The sequence below is a fragment of the Thermothelomyces thermophilus genome, chromosome 1, assembly GCF_000226095.1.
Source record: "Thermothelomyces thermophilus ATCC 42464 chromosome 1, complete sequence".
Classification (NCBI taxonomy): Eukaryota; Fungi; Ascomycota; class Sordariomycetes; order Sordariales; family Chaetomiaceae; genus Thermothelomyces; species Thermothelomyces thermophilus.
This window is the reverse complement of record NC_016472.1, coordinates 4670406-4693884: the sequence shown is the minus strand read 5'-3', so window position 1 is coordinate 4693884 and position 23479 is coordinate 4670406. Positions and strand designations below refer to the sequence as shown.

At 56.6% G+C, this 23479-nt stretch overlaps 5 protein-coding genes across 5 annotated transcripts; 3 read left to right on the top strand and 2 right to left on the bottom strand.

Moving 5' to 3' along the window:
- Positions 1 to 414: 414 nt before the first annotated feature.
- Positions 415 to 2072, bottom strand: MYCTH_2296585 (uncharacterized protein). Its single transcript, XM_003659430.1, has one exon. The coding sequence runs from the start codon at positions 1969 to 1971 to the stop codon at positions 745 to 747; it is 1227 nt and encodes a 408-aa protein (XP_003659478.1). The 5' UTR covers positions 1972 to 2072; the 3' UTR covers positions 415 to 744.
- Positions 2073 to 2643: 571 nt separating this feature from the next.
- On the top strand, positions 2644 to 6211 carry MYCTH_2076088 (uncharacterized protein). The gene is made up of 2 exons (XM_003659429.1): positions 2644 to 2995; positions 3071 to 6211. The coding sequence occupies exons 1-2, from the start codon at positions 2793 to 2795 to the stop codon at positions 3465 to 3467; spliced, it is 600 nt and encodes a 199-aa protein (XP_003659477.1). The 5' UTR covers positions 2644 to 2792; the 3' UTR covers positions 3468 to 6211.
- A 5096-nt stretch (positions 6212 to 11307) lies between these two features.
- MYCTH_2296578 (uncharacterized protein) lies at positions 11308 to 13706 on the top strand. The gene is made up of 8 exons (XM_003659428.1): positions 11308 to 11345; positions 11432 to 11806; positions 11893 to 12570; positions 12650 to 12748; positions 12883 to 12902; positions 12982 to 13020; positions 13083 to 13437; positions 13519 to 13706. Exons 2-8 carry the CDS (start codon positions 11499 to 11501, stop codon positions 13628 to 13630), a joined length of 1611 nt encoding a protein of 536 aa, XP_003659476.1. The 5' UTR covers positions 11308 to 11345; positions 11432 to 11498; the 3' UTR covers positions 13631 to 13706.
- A 437-nt stretch (positions 13707 to 14143) lies between these two features.
- MYCTH_2296575 (uncharacterized protein) lies at positions 14144 to 20745 on the bottom strand. The gene is made up of 6 exons (XM_003659427.1): positions 20243 to 20745; positions 18523 to 20160; positions 16138 to 18468; positions 15866 to 16072; positions 15512 to 15799; positions 14144 to 15446 (listed from the first exon to the last, which is right to left on the bottom strand). The coding sequence occupies exons 1-6, from the start codon at positions 20432 to 20434 to the stop codon at positions 14247 to 14249; spliced, it is 5856 nt and encodes a 1951-aa protein (XP_003659475.1). The 5' UTR covers positions 20435 to 20745; the 3' UTR covers positions 14144 to 14246.
- Positions 20746 to 20946: 201 nt separating this feature from the next.
- Positions 20947 to 22158, top strand: MYCTH_2296573 (uncharacterized protein). The gene is made up of 2 exons (XM_003659426.1): positions 20947 to 21274; positions 21385 to 22158. Exons 1-2 carry the CDS (start codon positions 21165 to 21167, stop codon positions 22070 to 22072), a joined length of 798 nt encoding a protein of 265 aa, XP_003659474.1. The 5' UTR covers positions 20947 to 21164; the 3' UTR covers positions 22073 to 22158.
- The last annotated feature ends 1321 nt before the right edge of the window (positions 22159 to 23479 follow it).

The window sequence follows — 23479 nt, the reverse complement described above, 5'->3', positions numbered from 1 at the left end:
TTTTCTTGGCCGAGTCGGCTCAGAAAATCGCTCGTCGGGATTGGCGCTTGGTCGGTCACGGTGCCTTTGCCGCATGTTGCTTGCCAGACGCTATTCGGTTCTGTGCCGAACGACTCGATCCTGTTGCGTGGTGTGGACCGGGAAGCTCCCTCAAACCAGCCAGGTTGTAGTCCGACTCGTGTGGAGAAGAGGCCGGTGGGCTTCGAAGCCCGTAACTGTGGCGAGGGCGGCGATGGTGGCTTGATAGGGTCCCCGAACAATCAGGCGGAGATCGACGTTTGTGCCCGAACCCGTCCTGTAGACGCCGACCCTGAGATGCTGGATCCTCAAGCCTATTAATTTCAGGACCAGGTGCGGATTCCAGTATTGTCCCTGAGATCTCCCCTTGCGTGGTTGACTGTGAAACAACGTCAGTTGAGTTCATGGAACCGCCCCCTGGAATTTCAGTGTGAGCTCTGTGATGGTTTCCTTGTACAACTCCTTCGATCGTCAGTTCACCCTTTCTCTTTGTTCTCGCGAGTTTCGCGATAGACCACGGATTTAGACCCTCCTTCGAAGACGACTCAAGGGGTTCCTTGTCCGCGTCGTCCTGAACTCGCCGTTGCGTGCATTGTGAGCCATCATTGCCGTAGCTATCGGCCTCACTTTCGCTCTCTCCGTCGAGTCCCGCAGACATGTCAACTATCCATGTCTGAGTCGCAGTCTTAGGATGTCAGTAAGAGGCTGGTGGGTTGTGCATGAATGTCACCGTACCTGTGGCGGCAGGCTTCGGAGGGAACCCTCTGAGCTTCGCTCGGCACCTGCTTTAGCACTTGGTCCGACGTCGGCCCTAGCGGATTGTTTTGAGCCATGGGGGGCAGAGGGAGGGTAGATTCGTGATAGGAACGACTCGAGTTGGCCAACAATCCTATCCTCCTCCTTGAAGATGACGTCCTCCTTTGACGGTTCGATGTTTACATCGTAGGCTCCCGGCGGACAGCGAATGTTCAACGTTATGAAGGGGTCTCTGGGCGGATTCCTCGAGGCAGTAGTGGCAAAATGGTCCTCAAAGCACCTTCTGAAAACGTAAACGAGTTTTTTTGCCGTCCCTAGTGCTGTCGAGATCGGTCGTCCGTCCACAGAGACAAACGCTCCTTTAGAAACCTTTAGTGGATCGGCTGTAGCTCCAGGCAAGAGAGCTTCAAATATTGCGCCTCCTTCTTGCCTAGTTGAGCATTCAGTGTCATCCTGGAAGTTCGAATAGCCATCATCTCTCTCGGAATGTTCGCCTGGGAACGTTAGAAACGTGCACTGAGACGCTAAGTCCATTCCGAACAGCTGCAGCGCAGCTTCTTTGACACCCCCGTTGACGGCTGGGGGGTAGGACCATGATAGGCCAGGGTTTTGCAACACAGTGAACCGCAACCTGATGGATGGTCTCGTAAGCGCATAGGCTCGCAGAAGATCCCTCATTCTGTCCAAACTCTTCTGTGCATCTTTGAGGGCAGCACGTTGCCTAACGGGTAGATTCGAGAACAAGCTCGCCACACGAACGACGGTGCCGACGGGTGAGGCAGCGTGACGCCGAGTGGCAACGCCTCCTCCCTTCGCGAGGGATATGACTGTTGCAACATGTTCCGTCGCCACTCGAGTCGTTATAGAAACGTCCGCTAAAGCGTTAATGCTCGCCAACGCAACACCCCGAAATCCTAGCGTTCTTCCTCCTAGCGTGTCAAGTTCTTCCAAGAACCTGAGCTTGCTTGTGTGGCCGGGGCGGCCGAGGCCATCAAAATCTTCGGGGCTGATACCGTGGCCGTTATCTCTGACTTCGATTCTGTCGACTGTGTTAGGCGCTACCAGAACATCCATAGATGTTGCGTCTGCGTCAATTGCATTGTCCAAGAGCTCCTTAAGCAAGAGCACCGGGCTGGTGATGGCCAGAGTCGAGCCTAGACGCCTGGCAGTGCTTTCCGTTAAAGGTAATATCGGCATCTCGTGAGGTACTGGACTTAAAGATAATAGCACGGCGAATGGAACAAAGTATGCCGTTAAAACGTGGGAGGTGCGGGTGGTAGGTGAGATAGCATTATCTTTTGTGACCACCACGGCAGCAAGGCGACCTGAAGGGGTTTGAGTGATTATCTTGAGGTACTCAATGGTCTGCGCTTAGCAAACCCCAGGAAGAGAAAGACTCATGCTTGGTAGGCGTAAGGCAGCAGAGGCAGATAGAAGAGGAAGCAATCTAGTACCTTTCCTAGTCACGTCATCCAGGCATCACTCTGCAAGTCTCGAAGGGAGAAGGAAGGAGCTGGTTGACGACAATATTGGGCACCCTTCTCGTTCAACCTGTCCTACATTGGCCCCAGGGTATGCAGGCATGAAGAAAGTGCTGTATGCATTGCGTCAAGAAGCTTGTCGGGATCTGCTGAGTGAGTCTGGCCTTCATCTATCCGGAGGCAATGCATCTTGCAGAGGTCTCCAAGGAACTGTCACCCCTCAGGGGTAGACTTCCTTGCCTGGATGCGTTCTGGCGGAGCGAACTAGCTGACTCAGCGTCCGAGCGCAGCAGAAGCACTTCCACCCAAGCACACGCTGCGCACAGAAGCTGCTTGGAGAGGTGGGGCTGCCCCTCGGTGCTTGCCCCTCCATGACCGCCCCCTCCATCCCAAAACCTCATCACCTCGCACCAAACTCAGGTGGAAGACGGTGAGCAAGGCATTGGTGCGGCGACCAATCAGCCTGTCTTCATTCATTCATCGACAAAGCTCCATAGTCAATCTCCTCATACGGTTCCCCATCGGCCGCTGGTCAAGATGCACAACAAGGGCCCAGCTCCGCAGCTCCATGACGGCAGCAATCTCCGCATTGGCATTGTGCACGCGCGATGGAATAACACCATTATCGAGCCCCTCCTTGCCGGCGCAAAGGCTAAACTCAAGGAGTGTGGCGTGAAGGACTCGAACATTGTGGTACAAACCGTCCCGGGCTCATGGGAGCTGCCAATCGCCGTCCAGCGGTATGTATCTACTCAACCAACACCACGGAACCGCGCAGTCCACTGATGACCGTCCCTTCGTGATTCTCTCGACAGCCTCTACGCAGCGTCGCAAGTTCAATCGGCATCGGCCGGCAGCGGCGGCTCCGCGGGGGACCTGCTCGGCAGCTCAACAACCGACCTGGCATCTCTCCCCTCAGCCTCCTCCTCAAAGGGACCGTTCGATGCCATCATTGCCATTGGGGTGCTCATTAAGGGCGAGACGATGCATTTCGAGTACATCGCCGGGAGCGTCTCGGACGGGTTGATGCGCGTCTCCCTGGACACAGGTGTGCCAGTCATTTTTGGCGTTCTCACCGTCCTGAACGAGGAGCAAGCCAAGGTTCGGGCCGGTCTCATCGTGGGGAGCCACAACCACGGCGAAGACTGGGGCCTCGCCGCGGTTGAAATGGGAGTAAAACGGAAGGCCTGGGCTGCCGGAACCATTGAATAGAAACGGAACTGTCAAAGTATTCTTGTATGCTTAAGCCCGGAGCCTCTTGCACGACCGCACATACAAGTGGAAGACAAAGGGTCGCTTATTGTCCTTCCCTTATTGTATATCGGTATTACCAGATTAGAGCATCAAAAATGCTATGTCTATCATAATCCTCCGTGCAGCAGGGGCAGACGCCCCTGAGTTCCAATACCTTAATTCACAGCTGCCGACTCTCAACCCACTCTGTCAACCCCCGTCGAGAAAACCGCCTGACAAGCCTGAGCGCGAATATACAATGCAGCACCTTTGCCCGGCATATTCAAATGAATGCTCTCACGGAATAAGAAAGCAAAGCTTCAGCCATGCACTTAACACACCTCCACATCGCCATTCCAGCCTCCTCTCAGCTGATGAGCGCGCCAATACCGTCGCCGAGAGACTTTTTGGCTCTCCATAACGACTTCTTCTTCTCTCTTTTAGCCTTCATGGCCTCCCACCCTTCTTCGTCATCGTCATCTGAAGCGCTGCCAGACTTTGCCGCGGTCATATTGAGCTGCGAGACGGCACCGGACATGGTAGATGACTTTCGCAGGTGGCTCGTTGCGGGTGCGACTGGCACATGCGAGACGGGACGGTAGCGGCCCGGAAGACCGATGTTGCTGCGCTCCGAGGGGGCGATCGACGGGGTATAGCCGCCGCTTTGGCCCCGACTCGAAGGCGCGTAGCCAACGGGCTGTGTTGGCTGAATCCAAGACGCGGAACTAGGCTGAACCATGCTCATGGTGCGCATCTGGGTCTCACCCCGCCCGAAAGGGAGATCGAGCATCGAGTCGTTACCGACGAAGGAGTGCCGCATATCGGGGCCCCTGAGACCTTGAGCGAAACCGCCGCCCATAGCGGTCAGGTTCCCGGTCGATGGCGATGTCAACGGGCCGCCAGCCATAGACGGAGCGTTTCCGGTCTGGCTCGCCATCATCTGCATAAATTGCATCTGCATTTGCATGAACTGCTGCATCTGCTGGGTCATTTGAATTTGCGCCTGATCGCCAGGTGAGAGCACTTGGTGGTTCGGGTTTGGATTGGCTTGGTACATCATGTGAGCAGGGATACCCGCGATGGGATCAAACCCAGCTGTTCCGGCAGTCGGGCCGGGGCCGTCCAGATGCGGACTGCCTCTTCTCATCGCGCGGTTACGTTCCTCGCTGGCGATCACCCCAATGAGGCCACCCGGAGGGACTGAGGAACCGGATTGACCTGGCGCAGGAGCACCGCCGCCGAGGGCGAAGCTCTCCCGGACTGAATTGCGAACGAGGCTGGCGCCAACAAAAGGGTCCTTGGGAAGGTTTCTTGCGAAGGCAGGAAGACGCGAGTTCCCTAATCCCGGTGCATCCCCGACTACGGACATCGGTCGCTGATAACTCGGCTGCTGCGAGGCCCGCAAATTCGGATTCGACCCCATGGTGCTCAAGCGGTTCGGTGGGCGGTTCTTTGCCGGGAAGCCATGCGCTGCAAGGATAGCCAAGGGAATGTCCTCGTCCTCGTCAGAGTTCTCAGACGTGTTAGCCGCGCTTGGGCCGGGTGCGGGTGCCGAATTTGGGAGGTTCGGCGTGCTGAACGACATTTGCAGACCCGGTCTGGAGGGAGGGGTGCTGCTTGCAGATTCCCCTGTCACCTTCATCATCTGCTGCCGGTAGACCGACATGTGTGCCTCTTGCTTCCGTCTCTGCTTCGCTTGCTGCCTCGCCTTTTCCGCATCGTCCTCCTCGTCTTCATAATTTTCTTCATCGTCCTCATCCTCGCCAGCCTTGGCCCCAGGTGCACGTAACAACTCGCGCTCCCTGTCCTGGCGTTCCTTATCTTTGCGGTATCGTTCAAATTCGGCGGGAGTCATAACTTTGTGGCCTCCGGACAGGCTATTCTGGTTCCGAGCACCAGAATAACGACCCGGATACTGGGAGGAATGTCCCGGGCGCGAGTTGAACAAGCCATCCCCATCTCGCTCCAAGCCATTCCCACCCCTGGAGTATCCGTCAACTGGCGCAGAGTCTGGGCCACCTGTCCCTGCTATGAACTTGGTCACGGTCGATAGCGAATCCTTGAGCAGTTTGGCCTCCTCATCCTCTGCGTCCTCTTCGACCGAATCGCTCCTCTGGGGAGCGAGCAAAGGTCGACTCGGTCCTACTTCTGGCGAATGTCCCGACTCCTGCCGTTCGGGCAGCGGTGATGTGTGACGCTCCGGAGGCGGCGCGTCGTTCTTGACAGTGGGCGACAATGGAGGACTGGAGGAGGCAATCAATTGGTCGTTGGAATGCTGGCTGCCCCATGAGTTTGGCGGTGGCTCAACCTTGGTGGTCGTGTCGATCTGAATCGGTGATGGTTGAATTGGTCTGGGCGCTGTGAGGGATCGGGGAGGGGGCACCGGCCCAGAATACTGCTCGTTTCTGACGGTCGCCACACTGGCTCGCTTGTCACTCTCTAGCACCAACTTCCCGAAATCGCCGCCCAAATCCAAGTCAAAGTCATTGTCGAGCCGGGGGGGTGTCACCGTGGTAGTCGTCGAGGTGGAAGAAGTGGGTGCTCTTGGCCGTCCATTGGCAGGAGTCGGCACACCGGTCACAGCCGGGCTCGACGGCGGTGACTCCTCGATCGTAGGGGGGGCGGGGGATGGTTTCTTTGGTCCGCCGAAGGAGAACGTGCGCCCGGCAGCTTTCAGGAACCCGGCGGAGGAAGGCTTTGGGATAGGAGGTGCCGGAACGTCCACTGGGGGTTTCCTCTGCGCGGCCCGCCATTCATCAGAACCTCCTGTATCGGCAGACGATGGAGCGGTGGAGGCATTGCTGTGCCGGGACGAGTTGTCCGTCGAGGTGGTCTTGGTTGTGTTCGAAGACCCGCTCCCTCTTGTATATGGTCAGCAACAGGCTCCTTGAGGCGGCGAGAACTTAGAGCGGGCCCAGACATACCGATTCGACTTGAGATCGGCGAATATGTTGTTATCGATCGTCACGTCGGACCCCGTCGACCTGTGGAGCGCATGGGTCGCTGTCGTGAGTTTCGCACCGCCATCGAAAGGCTTGGCCCCAACCACCTCGGTGCGCTCGAGAACGCGAAACGACGAACCTGTTAGCGTGGCATTTTCGAGGTTATCGGAGGCCGACTTCCGCCTGCCAAACGCAACCGAAAACCTAGGCATGTAGGATACAGGAGGGCCAGGCTACTTCTGGGACTGTGAATTCGCTGTGACCAGTCAAACAAATCGGGTTGCGAGAGCAACGCAGGAAGGCTGTCTGTCGTGAGGCGAGACAGCGACGGCCGAGCGCAGTTTCGAGGTCCGGAGTGGGGGACAATCGGCACCCTGTCGTCTCTTTTAAAGACGGTTTACCTGTACTAGAAAGGGCCTGGTCAGTCGGTTCAGATCGCGCTCGTATAACCTAACCGCAAAGCGTAACAACATAAGGGCGCCCCCTGGGGGGGGGGGGGGGGGGGGGAAGGGTGGCCGGCTGCGGAGTGACAAAGGCAAGACACATCGCCAGAATCCAAAGGGCGACCGTCGAGAGAAGAACATGATTGTGAAGGCTCCGGGTCGAGACAGGGATTGATGGCCTCGCAAGCAGCTAAAACCAGCAAGATCGGCGCAAGCTCCCCTCATCTAAAGCGTCCAGGACCAGAAGGTTCTTCAGGTCTGGTAGTATCCCGAATAGTTGGAACCATGGGAAAAACCAGACATGGACTCCGGATGGCGACAAGAGGAACTCGCTACTGAGAGCTGCGCAGCTCGGGTTCGCGCTGAGGTAGGGAGCCACTTACGGGTTCAGGAACAAGCAGACTGGCGATTAAGCTGAGCGAAACGCCTGTCGGAGGACGAAGTTGGTGTATTGTGCCCCTCGATCTGTGGTATGGCGAGGATTGGCCTCGTAGTTTGAATGTCTAGGTAACGATGCACAAGGCAGTGGCGAAACTACGCTTCGAATGAGGGAAACCCGGCACTTTGAAAACTCGCCAAAAGAAGCGGCCGTGTTTTCGATGTGCAATGCCACGGGTCGCAGCGGAGTGGAGTGACGATGCCTAGCACGACGAGAATGACGATGGATGATGTCCCGGAGGAAAAAAATGGAGAAAGAGGGTTAAACAAATATGTACCAAGCAAACAGGCCAAAAACGCCCAAGTCGTGCTGTTTCAGCTCGAGGTAGAAAGGCGATGGCGTTGATGGCGATGGGTAATAACAAGGCGGTGATGAAGACCACCAACACGATCAGAACCAGAAAGAAGGAATCGGTTGGTCGACATGAATTTATTTTTATTTCTTGGCCCAGCGTCGCACTGGCACTATTGGGACGGGGGAGTGGGGAGCGAGAGAGGCGCTACCGGCAACGGGGCAGGGCCATTGGGCGAGAACCGCGGAACTCTTGTGGGCGGACTGGTGCGTCAGCTGGCTAGTACCTCACAAGCATCCCGTGTACTGTAGTCCGTAGTGTACGCTCGCTGTTCCCCTGCCGACCTGACGGGCCTAACCAAGGACTCGAGCTCGACGAGCAGGAGCCCACCTAGGCAAGATTTATTATGTAATGCACCTACAGCACGGAGTCATCAGAAATTGAAGGGAGCAACCTGGAATTGTCGAGAAAACCGGGTGTGGTATCGATGCAACCGGGGAGAGGGTGGCCCAGGCGCCGGGCCTAGGCAACGCGCTGGATCGCCAAGGATCGCTGTGTTTCTCCACTTTGCAGACGGGCCGGACTTCCTTGTTGGCTAATGGCGCTGTGGACTCAATACCTGACGCTGAGCGTGGCAGCACACTGGTAATTCAAGCCAGTGGCGCCTAGACTGAACATAGTGTCCAGGTAGAAGGTATAAGAGGTGTTTGATATTATGCACTGCGACGTGTTAAGAAACGCTGTAGCATACACACTGAGTGCTGCCTTTCAGGTTCGGTTGCTGATGTCTCCGTTAGGTCGGGTACCTTGGCTTTCAGGTTCAAGTTGGTAGCTACCTTTCTCAATCAGCCGAATGCGGCGAATGATCAGGGGTAACTCTCTCGAGCCTCGGGTACCAAGGTAGGTAAATATTAGAGCCAGTAATACTATTTGTGGTCGCCAAGTCTCTGGGCCGCTTGCAAAAAGCCAGCCGCCCGCTACTTCAACAGCGCGATAGGAATTGGTCTGTTTTCTCGAAGCTGCCAGTACAGAAGCTGAGCAGCCGTGCCTTACTTCCTTGAGGCGCTCCTTCCACCTCCGGAAGCGGCCACTTATCATTGCGCACTACGCAGTACAGAGTACCTTGTAGCGTGGAGTTCAAGGAGGTAACCACTCCGCTACATACGCCGCCTCACCTAACATTCGAGTACACTACTGTGCAAGTAGGTATGTGGGTATGCAGGAGCTCGGGGCAGCCAGGAACCGATACGGGCCAAGATCACGAAGATCAGCCTGATGCCCGCTGATCTCGACCCACCTCTTACAACACCACCCGTCACAGAACCCCCTCTCGAGTTTCGCTTCTCCCTCGCCAATGGAACGTACCGGTCATCCAATTCTTGTGTTGCAGTTCAGGTACGACGGTTAACAGGAATTTTTACTTAGTAAATGTGCTTCACAATGGTTTGTTTTTCTGGATTACACGCTTGCTGCAAGTCTGCTTCCCATTCCGCAGGGAGAATGGACGACCCCTGGGGGCTGCGCCGGGAGCCACGACGTTAGAATGGCCGAAGATATTTGAATATTTTACTGTTTTTTTATTTTCGTGTTTGTAATTTCCCCCCTGGGTAGCTGGAGAGTTAAACAGCCAGCTCGGCTTAGGATTGTCATCCGGAAGCAATGACGTGAAATGAAGGAAGATTGACTGGTCGTAAACAAAGTACATTACTGGAAGCCACCCGAACCGAGCCAGGCAGGAAGAGACAAGCCGGAACAAACTGTGGGGGGGAGGGAGGGGGCTCATTGTGGCGGAGGCCAAGCCCCGGGCAACGGAGCATCTTGCAGCCCTGGTCAGGCATTGACGAAAGGTCGCAATCGACTGCATCCATCAACGATCAGGAGGGCGACCAGCCTCGGCCGAGCCTAATGTGCCGTTTCACACAATTTTCTGATCCCGACGAAGACCTAGATCAATAGGTGCAAGTACCTGTGGCACGGAGACAAACGGCAGTTATGTAGGTATGGATTCCATGTTTGTGTGTCAGGCCAGGTACGTGCGAATTAGGCCACATCCCTACCTTTACACTAGTATCGAGTATTGTAGGTAAGGCAGGTAGTGACACGTGAAGACGTACTCGGAGAAGATGCCGAATCCGGTGACGATTGGGGAGTGTTTGAAGCTCCATGACGGCAGAGGCCGACGCGACAGCACCTGAGCTCGTATAACATACAAACAGTCCCAGGATGTTACCAAATATTATTCCGTACGGAGTCTGCTGCTGAGTACGTCCGTACACAACGAGCGCTTCCTCATCCCCGGAAGATGTGGGGCAAGCCCGCTCACGGGTCTGCCACGCGTATGTATGTATGTATGTACATACTTAGTGAGCAGTAATCCGTACTCCGCACATAAATACATACAGTACACCCATCTGTAAACTGTTCCCATTCACTGTGGATATAGGTAGGTATGTACGATGCATTTCCCCAGAAGCAGCAGAGAAGTGGAAGCACAGTACGTCGAGCACCAGATGGCCTTCTCCAAACAGCAAACAGCAGACGAGGGGAAGCGGCCGCGGTTTGGCGCGACACAGCGCTGCCCGGAAGCCGGTGAAGGGCGACGCGAGACATACTTGATAGTTAGCTGTGTGTTTGGCTGGTGTTCTTCTGGCGCTCTGGCCGCGAATAAGGTTCGACAACGCTCGGCAGATGAAGGAAGTGGGGCACCCGCCTCTTGAAGCACTTGCGTGACTCTTGGCTCCCCTTCTGGTTCGGTATGACATCAGTAAACCGTTTTCCCGGCGCGCAACACGACAAACTCGATGCCGCAGCAGCATGGGAGCCGCCAGCAAAAAAAGCCGCCGCCGTAGCTCCTGTCCACCCACCCGGCAGTACTACCGGCGCTACACATAGTGTATAGCAAGGACCAAAAGTAGGAAATCTTCCATTGCGCTATGCTGCAGAAGCGTAGTGTATGTACGGAACAATGCACGCTACGGATACTACTGTAACTTCCCAAACCCAGCCGCATGAGCCGTGCTGGGTGGTAGTTTGATAGTACGGCAGCTCAACCAACAAACAAAGCCGGGGGAGGTACGGAGTACCGCGGGGCGGCATTGGCGAATGATGAGGCCCGAGTTGGGAACAAATTCGGGGGAAGGAGCTGGCGGTGTTGTTTCAGCGCCGGCTGTTCGAAACATCAATGGGGTGCCTCTCAGGGGCCGGTGACAGATGTCATGGCCAAGTAGGGAACACACTGCATCGTAGTGTAGATACTGTTAGCGAACGGGGTCCTGAGGGGCAGCCGAGGCGGAGCCCTGCCGACCATCTGGAAGGAACATGGGGGGCGCATCGCACTGACAGCAGCCCCGGCCTGCGCTTGCAGTTGCCCGACTTAGGACCTCGCCACCGTTGCTTTAACCCTGTTTCGTCTCGAGTTGAAAAGAGACCCAGGCCGCGTCGACGCAAGTAAGGGTCCTCCGTCCCAAGTCGCGTCAGCACCCAATGGCAGGCGCCCTCGAACAAATCTCTGCTCAAGGTATCCGTAACTACAGCGCATGATACCCCGGCGGAGCGCATCGGGGGACCGGCGGGGACCGGTTAAGGGAACAACAGGCATCGCGGCTGCGATACTTGCCGACTTCAAAAAGGGCGCGTCTTCTCCTGCTGTCACTGCACCGCTCGCAGCTTTGTGGTCGACACTGCATACCTGGCAGAAGGGACCTACATATACACATCATATCCGAAGGTGCCTCGCAGAAGGTCAGGCGCCCCCTACTCCGTCGTATCCTTCACAACAATTTGCGCCGACAAGAGGTGACCGGGGCACGCGCTCACACCCGCTGCAGCACTGCGGTCCCTCCAGGCCGGGCCGAGCCGAGAGAGAGAGAGAGAGAGAGAGAGAGAGAGAGGACCATGAGCTCACCAACCACTCCGCGCCTCCCGCGGAGCCGGGGCGCCTTTCTGCTCCAGGACGAGCCGCCCCTCGCGCCCGCGGGCCACGGAGCGCTCGCGTCCCTCATCAAACACCGGGCGGAGGACGACGGACACGCCGGCGACGGCCTGGAAGACGAGCCGCCGCGGCGCGATGAGCGGCGCATGAGCGCCATCCTCAACAGCGCCAACATGCGCAGCATGCGCCTGATCGGGAACAGCAACCCCCGCTACTGTTGGGAGCGCTATTGGAAGACCAAGGCCGAGCTGGCCACCATGCCCAAGCACATGTCAGTCTGTTTTGCTCCCCTTTCCCCCCGTTGCGTTGCTCTTTCCGCGCCTCCCGCCTTTGCTTTGCTGACGCGCTGCCTCCCAGCCGCAAGTACTATGAGCGAGTCAACCACCTCGTCCAGCAGTACCTGTACATCGACAGGCTGCTGGACTCATCCCTGCCCCACGACCTGCTCAACGAGTACAACAACATGCCGGCATCGGCCTTCCGCGGCGTCGAGATTCCCGCCACCATCCTGGAAGCCTCGTCCGCGCCGACCAGCCAACCCGTCCGCAAGGTCGAGCGGACCCCCAAGGCCATCTACCGCTCCACCGAGACCACCCCTCTCGTCTCGGCCGACGACCATGTCTCTTACGGCGCCGACGGCGATGTCGAGAACGGCCGCTCCAAGCCCGAGATCCCCTGGCTCGAAGACGACGTTGTCGACAGCGACGCGCCCATCGTCACCCTCGCCATCTATGTCAACTTCGCCGCCAACCTCATCCTCTTGGCCGCCAAGTTTTTCATCGTCATCTCGGTCCCTTCCCTCTCGGTCCTCGCCAGCTTGGTCGACGCCATGCTCGACTTCCTCTCCACCGTCATTGTCTGGGTCACCACCTGGCTCATCCGCAAGCAGGACCACTACCGCTACCCCATCGGCAGGCGCAGGCTCGAGCCCCTGGGCGTGCTCGTCTTCTCCGTCATCATGATCACTTCCTTCGTCCAGGTCGCCCTCGAGGCCATGACCCGGCTGGCATCTCCCGACCACGAGGTCATCCAACTGTAGCCTACCCAGACCGCGACCTTTTTCCCGTTCGTTCACCCTGTGCTACGTGCTAACCAAGTAAAACCACCATCATAGCGGGGTTCCTTCCATCGCAATTATGCTCAGCACCATCGTGGTCAAGGGCTTGTGCTGGCTCTGGTGTCGCTTGGTTAATAACTCAAGCGTTCAAGCATTGTTAGTTGCCTTTTCGACATTCCACCCCCCTCCCGACTTTCCTTCTTCTCCTGTTTTTCTATCCCCATTTCTGTCCTTCGTTCCTGTTGTTGACCCCTTCTTGTTTCTTCTCCTCTGCTGACCTGTTCGTATAGAGCCGCAGATGCACTTACCGGTATGAGTGCACCGAGACGTCTCCGCCGAGCACAACCTTCGAAGACCCGCCATGCATATCTGACACGTTCGTGGTACAGATGTCATCTTTAACGCCGGATCCATAGCATTTCCCATTGGTATGTCCGCCATACCTCCTGCCAACTGTGGAGATCGGTATCTGACACGAGGATCGATGTAGTCGGTTTCTACGCCAATCTGTGGTGGCTCGATGCCCTGGGCGGCCTGACCCTCGCCCTCATCGTCATCTTCAACTGGTCCCAGACGTCGTGGGAACACATCAGACACCTCTCCGGTTGCTCGGCTACTGCGGACCAGAGGAACATACGTGAGTCCCTCGGCTGGCAATTGCGCTGCTTTGGCTTGCTGTTTCCTGGGCTGACAACCACATCAGTGCTCTACTTGACCATGCGGTTTGCAAAAACCATCAAGCAGATCCAGGGGTTGCAGGCCTACCATGCCGGTGACAAGCTCAATGTCGAAGTAGACATTGTGCTCGACGCCAGCACCCCGCTCAAAGACAGCCACGACTTGAGGTGAGATACTACAGCCCGTCGCCCCGTATCGTGCTAGCGTTTCCCGAGATACACCAGAATGCTGACCCAGTGCACAAACAGTGAAAGTTTGCAATACGTTCTTGAGTCGGTCCCCATCGTCGACAGGGCGTTTGTCCACGTGGACTACGCAACCTACAATCTGCCAACCCACATGCAACAGCAAATCAACTAAGCCTTTTTTTTCCCTGCCCTCCAGAAAGGTTCGAGCTAGACATCAAAGTGCGGCAAAAGGCACGGTTCGATCGGTGGTTACCATAGTCTGATCCGCCTAGGTTGCGGTCCTTTGTCGGATCATGATGCGAAGAAACATCCATTTGACGACGATCAAATCGAGAGAGGTCGGTCGGTCGCATGCCGAATGAAAACCACCTTCGGAAAGACGCCTTGAAAAAGGAAAGTGTGTTCGGGACCTAAAGGCGGGGGGGAGGGGGGATGGGGTCTGGGCATCAGATACCTTCGATAATCCGACTTGGTCGGGCATGAATTGGTCAAACACACCCGCTGAAGACTGCGGTATCTATCTTCGGCCGGCTGTAAGTTGACCGTCGTCCCCTCGAAAACGCGCGCTTCCGACACAATCATCGAACACAATATTTTAGCAGTCAAAAAGGCGATGAACAAATCAATACCAATTATATTTGGAAGGAGATGTTAACTACACGACGTACCCGCCTCTCACTCCCTTTCGAGGGATAGTCAGATGGGAGTAAAGGAAAAGACGAAGATCAGTAGAAGGAAAAGAAAATCGAAAGGAAGAGGCCGTTGACTGGCTTCTAGAGAATATTACATTAGTACGGGATGCCGTTTGTCAAAAGTTGGAACTGGTCGTAAATGCCAGTCGAGTAGCTGCTATAGCTCCGCTTGATGAGTCCTCTCATAAACTCGGCGGCCTCGCGCTCACTCTTCTCCAGCACGAAGCGCTCCTTGAAGTGCCTGACGCTCTCTGGCTTGAAGCAGGGCAGGCCGCTTTCCATCATGAGCAGCACGATTTGCGAAAGCTTCTCGGCGTGCTGCCGGGACGCCAGGAACGCCTTGACGCAGAGCTCCTCGAACCACCTGAAGGCCTGATGCTCGGGACTGCCACCCATCACGGCGACCATCTCCGAGGTGAGCTTGAAGGGCGCACGCTCAAACTTGATGCCTCCGGGGGCGATATCGAAGCAGAAACCGAAATCTATGTGGAGAATGTGCCCGGCGTCGTCAATCATGATGTTGCCGTTGTGCCGATCCTTGAACTGGAGGAGGAACGATATGACCGAGTACGCTGCCATGCTCTTGACAAAGTTGTTCCGGGCCTGCTGGAACCGAAGCGAATCCTCGTTGCCGTACTTGGAGACGAAGTAGTCGTAGAGCCCATTGACCGCCTCGCGGCCAAGCATATCCCGAGAGATGGAGTTTGGAAGGACGTCAATGACTCCGCAACCGGGGGCAGTCGCGGTGACCCGATAGGGGAACACGTAAACGTCCAAGCCGACGCTGTGGAAGATACCCCGGAAGGCCGCAATCATCTGCAGAGCCAACACGTCCTGGCGGCAGTCGTCGCCTACCTTGAAGATGGCGGATTGCCATACCTCGACCGTGTTGTCCTGATTGCCTGCCTTGCCATTTCCTTTGGCGCTCTCCTCGAGCATCTCTTCCGCCTCTTCGATACCACTCTTGTTCTTCCTGATGCGAAATGTCGCCATGAAAGGAGCCTTGGCGTGGCTCTGCAGCGGCTTCCCGGACTTCCGGTCGATGCCGACGACCACGCCGTCAGGATTACTTGGCAGGTACACGCCGACCTCCACTTTGATCTTCCGAAGCTCTTCTTCGATCTTCTGCTTCTTTTCGGGCTTCGTGCGCTTGATCAGGGGCTTCAACTTGCCCGAAATGCTGGTGACTTCGTCGAAGAAGGCAAACTCGCGTTCGTAAAAGTCCCGATCGACGTGGGAGAAACTGTCAATCATGTGACCCATAACCTTGTCCAGGGTCGGCTTCATGGCATCGGGCTGGTGAGATGGGGTGTTAGTGTGCCACATAGTAACCTGTGCGAAAGTCCCCAGGCTCGACCTACAATTTGCGAATCGTCGTCCTTGTATGCGTTGGCCTTCATGTTCCAGATAATCTGATGCGCGAACATCTGGGAAAATTGGGCAGTCTCTAGAATATACCGCTCAACATAACCCAGAGCGTCATACCGAAGCGTCTGGACAATCTGCGGGACATAAAAGAATGTCACGTCAACCGAGTGGCTCTCCAGTGCTCTCATAGCATACTGGATCAGGTACGGATGATTTCGGTATGCCGGTAGGAAGAGTGTCACGGCAGTGATGGGGTTCACTGGCGCCCAAAACAAGAGGTACTAGCGGCCATTAGCACGAGAGCGATAAAGGGCGACGGGCTTAGTGCTACGGTTCGGTTGGCATACCTTGAGCTGAAAGCTAACGTCGTCGGGCAAGGCGCCGCCAATGAGGATAGGTATCGCCTCAGGTTCTGCAGCAGCCTTGGCGGGGAAATTGAGGAGTAGCCAACGAACCTCCCTCTGAACTCTAGGGTACGGAAATCTGCTGGCCAGGTGTACGGCTAATGATGGATTCTCTGCCCAAGCAGTTCGGACAAGGGGCTGGACAGCGGCCTGTAGACGCGGTGAGCGTGAGTATACTAGCAGAGAAAGTTGCACGGACGAGGCGGCACACTTACCTCATGTATGCTGTCCTTCCCTCCGTGATGGAACGGGGATATTTGATGCCTCGACGCGTCAACCGGGCGGGCCCAGACATGGAGCCTAGCCTGTTCGCTTTCTAGAAGCAGCACTAGCAACTTCTCCTTGGGGGCCAGCGACTTGGCCGGGCCCATGGATTGCGCACCAATATGGGTCGTCTCTTGGATGCCCGCCATGACATCCTCTATCAAGCGAATCTCGGTCCTAAGCTGGAGGATGTTGCTCCCAAAGGACCAACGCGGTGGGCTGTTGAACCATCCGAGGCCTGCCGACAGAATTTGATCCTTTAGGCGATACTGCGCAACGGCATCCATTGTCGTGCTCGCGGTAAGAACTCGGAGACCAAAGAGAACCACCTGGAATCGGATCTCCCTGGCCATGGGATGTGCCGTCGAGCGTTTGATCGCCTCGAGTGTCACGTCAAGAAGCCGGAGGAAGATGCGGTGCGTGTCGGGGCTGCCCAGGCGGGTAGCATTGTAGTGGCTGCTCAGGAACTGGAGGAGGCGAGAATGAGGCGCCAGTAGATTGTGGACGAGCTGTCTGCGCTTGGCGAGAGCTGCGTTATCGCTAGGGGCAAACTCTTGTCTGAGGAAGAACGGGTCTGGGCTCGTGATGGACGGGTTGAAGAGCCCCTGTCGCCTTTGTACGCTGACTTCCCATTGATGCACGATCTCGGCGAGAATGCGGGGTTCCATCCTAGGGTTCTCGTTCATGACTCCGAGCCAGAGGGAGATGCCGAGCTTGATCGACTGCGTCGTAAACATGGCAAACGGTATGCTGACGAGATTGTGGACGATGGAGCATTCGTCCTGCGCGCTCCGACACAACAACGCAGCAGCACGGCGAAGGACGTCCCTCACCTCCATGTGAGACGTGGCCGTTCGGCTAAGGATGCGCTTCTCGATCAGTGCGAGGGCTGCAATGGCGTCGGCACCTTCAGCTTCAGAGGGGGTGAAGGACGATGGCCGGTGGTCTAAACGCATGGAGCTGGACAACAAGCTCCGATCAGGCAATGCTTCCGAGTACCGGTATTCCTGCCGGGCGGTATACTGTGCTATGAAGTCGGAGGCCGTGTTGATGGGGCATTCTCCAAGCATGCCGAGCGACGACAGCCTCTGGTCGGTTGATGGGATAGTTGAGCCGATCTCAAGGGCGAACGACCTGCCCAGAGACATGTGGCCATAGCCGCTCTCCTCGTCAAATTCGGACAGGTAAGTTTGCAGCAGCCCTTTGACGTCTGCGGGGGCGATATTGACGGCCCTCGCCAACCATGTTTTAGCCTTCTTGTGCAGGTTCTCAAGAGTCAGCTGCCTCAGCTGGTAGTCGTCCGAGAGCTCAACAACTACGTCTCCCCTCGCCGAGCTGAACGTGGTCCTCGGCTCGTACCGGTCCGTCTCCGCCTCGAGACAGCTGGACCACATCAATGACAGGAGCTCGAGGAGAGTGAAAAGAGATGACCGCTGGCACAAGGCGGAAGGGATGGACTCCACCAGTCGATCTGCGCAACCAAACGCCGCCTGCTGAACTCGTTCTATCCGGTGACAGCAGCTGCAAAAGATCTTGGCAAGCTGAGCAGCAGCGTACTGGGCGGAGAAGGTTGGGTTGGCCATGTTGACAACTTTGTACAGATAGCGGTCCACGACGGCGTTCATGATGGTGTCCATGGTGCGGCTCACCTCGCCTCGACGCATGCTGGGCTCGAGGAAATACGACAAGGCTTTGGTGCAGTCGCCCGCGTCTGCCCGGAGGCTCTCGACAAGGCAGGCAGCTTGGAGGAAGATTGTCTTGCGATAGCTGAGTCCCTTGATCTCGCTGCTTCGTGCGGGGACCTGCTCTGCGAGGAGCTTCTTCTGCATCGACTCCCGATCGGAGCTCTCGCCGCGGCGCAAGATAGGATTGAGGTCGATGTCGCTCTCATCTTGCTCGCCACGATTTTCGGAAACCAGCGGCGGCGAGTGAACAGCCATGATCCTCAAGTGCTTGAGGCTCTGCCTCCCGCGGTCGGTGGAGGTCGTAAAGCCGTGGACAACAATGTTGAACCAGGCATCACGGAGCATGGAGCGCGTATCGTCATCGGACGGCTCCTCGAACGCCAGAGGGTTGGCGGACATGAAGATGGCGAGGGGCGGAAGCAGCTGAGCAATTTCCCGGGCAGCCAGTTCAACTTCCGACGCTTTGGCGTGGTGGTTCTGTTTGGCATGGGCGTCGCCTTGCGAGATGATGCCATCGAGCAGCTCCTCCAGGTAGACGTCGAACAAGGGTGAGTCCCGCTGGATGTTGGCCGAGATATAGTTCCGGGCGTTCATTACCTGACCAATCTGTTTAGCAGGGGCCTGCATGAACCCCGGCATGGATGGACTTACCGCTTGCAAAATCCCGTCCTTGCCTTCCACCACGGCATCATGAACAATAGCGGCATAGCGCTTGAGGAGGTAGCGGAACTCCGATGGGCCACCGCTGAGGGCCAGGGCAGCAGCACCGGTAATGATTCTACCATCGAGCGGGCTGCTGAGCTTGACAATTTTTTGCGCGAGCATTGACTGGGCTAGGCCGGTAATCTTCTCGTCCTTTATGGCGGCCGCGATTTCGCAGATGGCCTGCACCACGTTTCCCTGGGCAGCCGACGATACTTCTTCGCCCGAGGTCGGCAGAGAGATGGAACTGCCGGTAGGGTGTCCGGCCCCGTATACGTGTGATGGGTCCTGGGCGTCGGCACCGGTAGCGCCGTTTGCCGGGAGCCGATCGTTGGTAGGACCCAAGACGTTACCGAGGGTGTACAGAGTGGTGATGACTGCATCCTTGGAAAGCTTTTGCAACACAAAGGCAAGGGATTTCGACGCGACGGCAATCATCGTGCTCTTGGCACCGCTTTGGACGATGAAGCGAGGGAGAAGCCGGCTGACATTGACGGCGTACGAAGGCGACACCCTGCACAGCAAGGCCATGGACTTGAGAACCACAGCGGCGAGTTCATCGTCGGCCATGCCCGCGGCATCGCCCAGGGCGTCCTCGAGCCAAGACATGAGGATCTCGCCGTCGGCGGCATCGTCATTCAAGGTGCAAGCGTTAAGATAGCTGATTAGTGCGCAGGCCTTGACGGAAAAGGCCAGCTTTTGCTTGGCTGGTGACAGCTTATCAAAGTCGGCACTGGATTCGAGGTAGTTCATCTGGTCAATGGCGACAGTCGCATACAGCTCGACGGACCGGAAATCGGCTTCGGCGCTGCGGGCAGTCAGCGGCCGCCGAAGGCCGCTGCCAGACATGACGATATCGAGGATGTGCGACTTCCGCAAAGCGTCCTCTTCTGCGATCAAGAGCGATGTGGCAGCCACGAGCAGTCTCATGAAGCTGCGCTGCAGAAGCATGGCGCCCAGCGGGCGGCCAGCATCGTCGTAGTGGCGAGCCCAGCGCTTCCACTCCTTGGCATGACGATCATGAGAGTGCGCGTTTCGAATGGTCGAGAAAGCAGCCTCGACTGCAACGAGGAAAGGCTGCGAAAGGAGATCCCGCACACGCATCACCAGGCCAACACGGCTACCGGTTCGCCAGAAATTTGCCTGAGCACAGGCCGCATCTAAGAATCCCAGGAGGGCAACGGCAATGGTGGCAGTCCTGGTGGCATCCTCCACAGCGCTCGGGTCGTCGTCGTCTTCGTCGTGGTAGTGGTCATCGTCGTCGGCGTCGGCGGCGGTTGCGTGAGAAACGCTCTCGGCGGCGTGAGCACAGGCATTGACAAAGGCCGAGATGCCGTCAGATATGGTCTGCCGCAGATCTGGGTGGTTGATGCCAAGAGAAAGCAGCGCGGCGGTAACATGAAAGCTCAAGTGTTCGGTGGGTGAGGGCTCGACTTTTCGAAAGAACGGTGACGCAGCAAACGTCTGGACATGTACATCCATAAGGTATGGAACCAAGTGGCGAGACAGCTTCTGGGCGCTCTGAGCCGTCTGCAGCGATGGTGCGGTCTTGCAGAGGGCCAAGAGGATCTCATACTCGCGGGTAGTCTGCGGTCGACACGGACGCTGGTCAGCCAACGTGCAAGGCCCGGCACGACAGGGACCCAAGCAGGTTAGGGGACTAAGCTACCATAGGTACACGACCAACTTCAGGCCCCGGAGCCCGCGCATTGTGACCGTTGATGGAGGGCACCGAGCCCCGACGGGTGGGAGTAGCGCTGCACAGCCTGTCAAGGTCAGACTTATCGAGAGACGTCTCCGAGCTGGTCGCAGCAAGGGCAGCAAGCCGCTGGAGGGCCTGGCTTCGGAGGTTCCGAGCCATACTGGCGGCTCGGTTTGACTTGGTTTGCGGGACACCGTGGCGGGGAACGCTGGTCGACCTCAAAGTCCAAAGAGGAAAATCAGGGGAACTCTCGCTCAAGGCCGTCCCTGGGAAAGACCGAAACGGATCCCGGTCGTCCTCGGGCAGATCTGCGGAGAGTGGGGCAATGTTGGTTGCCAATGTTGGAACATTTCACGGCTTAGTGCGGTGGTACGGAGGTTGAAATTGCGCCCGGTTCCTGTCAACTCCGTTACCGTTATGGTATTGTTTACCCAGGAATAGAGATTGACATGGAGTAACCGCCTCGTAAATGCTGCTGCAGCATTCGCAACACGCTAATCAAGCTACCTACCTTCCTTATATATACGTACTGTAGTCAGTGCATACACTTTATAAGGCATTTTCAGCCCCACCATTCTTCATGCCAATTGGCTTTAGCATGTTGATGGTACCCACATACCCTTGAAGCTCTGCTGAGTCATCATGCCAAGACGCTCCGGCTCGAGCAGCAGACCTTCAGCCTCAAGCTCTTCAGGCTGCAGGGCTGACGCGCGCTGCCTCCAGCGTCCCCACCATTGGAGCTTCGCCAACAACCTCCAGCAACCCTCCAGAGAGCACCAAGCAGCCCAAGCCTCTTCCCATTACCACGACCGTCCTCGCCTTTAGAATCTTAAATACGCAAATCTGCAGACTCCAAGGTTGATAACAGCGGATTCGACGCAAAGCAGCCATGGCCGCCATGTTTAGTCAGAACCCGCTCATGAATGGGCCAAACTACTCCATTAGCGATACGCCGAGGATGAATGCGCCCGAGGGTGCCCGAGAGCATCGCTTTGAACCGTACGGGGAACCCCTTCCTCTTTTTCCCTCCCCCCTTCCCCTGCGTTGATACGCGCGCACTTCGCTGCCCGTTCACTACAACCACATGAATTCGCTGACCCTCAATCTAGTTACGCTGACAACGGCGGGTCGACGCTTGCGATTGCTGGTGCCGATTTTACCGTCATGGCAGGCGACACGCGCCTCTCTTCGGGCTACAGCATCAACTCACGCCAACACCCTAAGCTCTTCAAGATTGGTGGTACAACGGCAGACCAAAAGGACGCCACCATCGTGCTCTCGGTGGTGGGCTTTGCGGCGGACGGGGAGGCTCTCAAGGAACGGCTGGATGCCATTTGCAAGATGTACCGCTACCGCCACGGAAAGCCGATGAGTGTCAAGGCGTGTGCTCAGCGACTGTCGACCATACTATACCAGAAGCGCTTCTTCCCATACTACACCCACGCGATTCTAGGCGGGCTGGACGAGGAGGGGAAGGGCGCCGTGTACTCGTACGACCCCGTGGGCAGCTACGAGCGAGAACAGTGCCGTGCCGGCGGTGCGGCCGCTAGCTTGATTATGCCGTTCCTTGACAATCAGGTCAACTTTAAGAACCAGTACGTTCCGAACAGCGGCGAGGGGCATGCGCTGCAGGAGCGCAAGCGGCGGCCCTTGACGCGCAGCGAAGTGGAGGTCTTGGTCAAGGATGCCTTTGACGGAGCGGTTGAGCGACACATCGAAGTAGGCGACGGCCTACAGATCATGACTATCACGAAGGACGGAATTGAGGAGATCACGCTCCCCCTCAAGAAGGATTAAGCGGGTAGTTGACGAGAGGGTTAGCCGGTTGTGTACAGTACATTGGCAGGTGGCCCTTTGCCCAAGCCACAACAGCTATCGAATTCTAAAACCGATAGCTGGCATATTCTGGTTTTCTTGTGCTGTCCGAGAAGTGTCTGGCAAACATGCCAGGAATGCCGGTCCCAATCTATGGTAATGGGCTGTGCCGTGAGCACAGGTTTTCTTACCAAGTTACCTACCTTCCTACCTACCTACGCAAGTTCACCTACCTTGGGTATACCATACATAAGTAAACGCATTGGGCGAAGCGGGATGCTCCGTAGAGAAGCGTGCCGGTGTCTGGTGTGAGCTGCAGCAATCACAGTATTTGGGCATTGACCGGCAGTCACTAACCACGAGTGAGCCAAAACGAAAAGAGCAGCACAATCAACCCAAGACACAGCAATACGCTTATAAAATACACCCTTGCACTAACTACTACGAACCTGATATCGTCTGTGAACAGGCCAGGCCTCGTGGCCTGGAGCCAAAGAACCATATTATAGCATAATATAGCTGGGGATCATAGCTGGACCCCAACATGTGCATATAGAATGTCCCGAACTTGTGTTGGTAAGGTAGGTACTGTACAACGTAGGTAAATAAGGTAGGTGGTACCTCGATGATACCTATTGCTATTGCGTATGCAAACGTAGTTCCCCTAGGCTGTCTCGTATTCAGGGAACACGCGGCGGTGACACAAAACCCTAACTTGGCTGGTGCTTCCTATGACGTAACCAGGCCTGGCAGGCTCCAGGGCGGGGCCCACTTTCTCTCTCAATTAAACCGCAACGACGTCAACGCACACGCGAGCGCGCTTGCCCGCCCGTCCGCAGCAGTAGCAGGTCTTGGGTGATTGAATACACAAGTGGGGGGCCAGGCACTGGGGTGTCATCATGGGTGGTGCGTCTGCCTCAGGAGGGCAATTGAACCTTGCCTTGCCAGGGCTGCCGGCTGCAGAAACGAGAGCCCCAGATCGCCACTTCCCCAGCAAGCCGCCGTCATCGTGCTCATTTCTGCAAAGGTTGCAAGGTTGCACACCCCGCTTTCCTCTCATGGGTCGAAGCTAGGAACCCGGCAAAACGGTGACAGAGATGACAGTCGCTGAGGATAAACCGGAGTCCTGGACTGCCCAGGATCAAGACGGTTCCTTGACACGTGGTAGCCGACGACCTAAGCTCGTACCCTGGATCTCGAAGCTCTCCTTGTCCCATGAATTGACATCCGTCGCCCGTAAACTGCGATGGGACACGGTGGATGCATGCCTGGCGCATTCCCGCACAGTGGGGAGGGAATTTGCCCACGCGCATGTTAAATGCAGGGGAGAGGCACTGGATCCAAGTGGTCGTAAGTACTTTTCTGGCTTTTTGTTTCGGTGGCAAAACG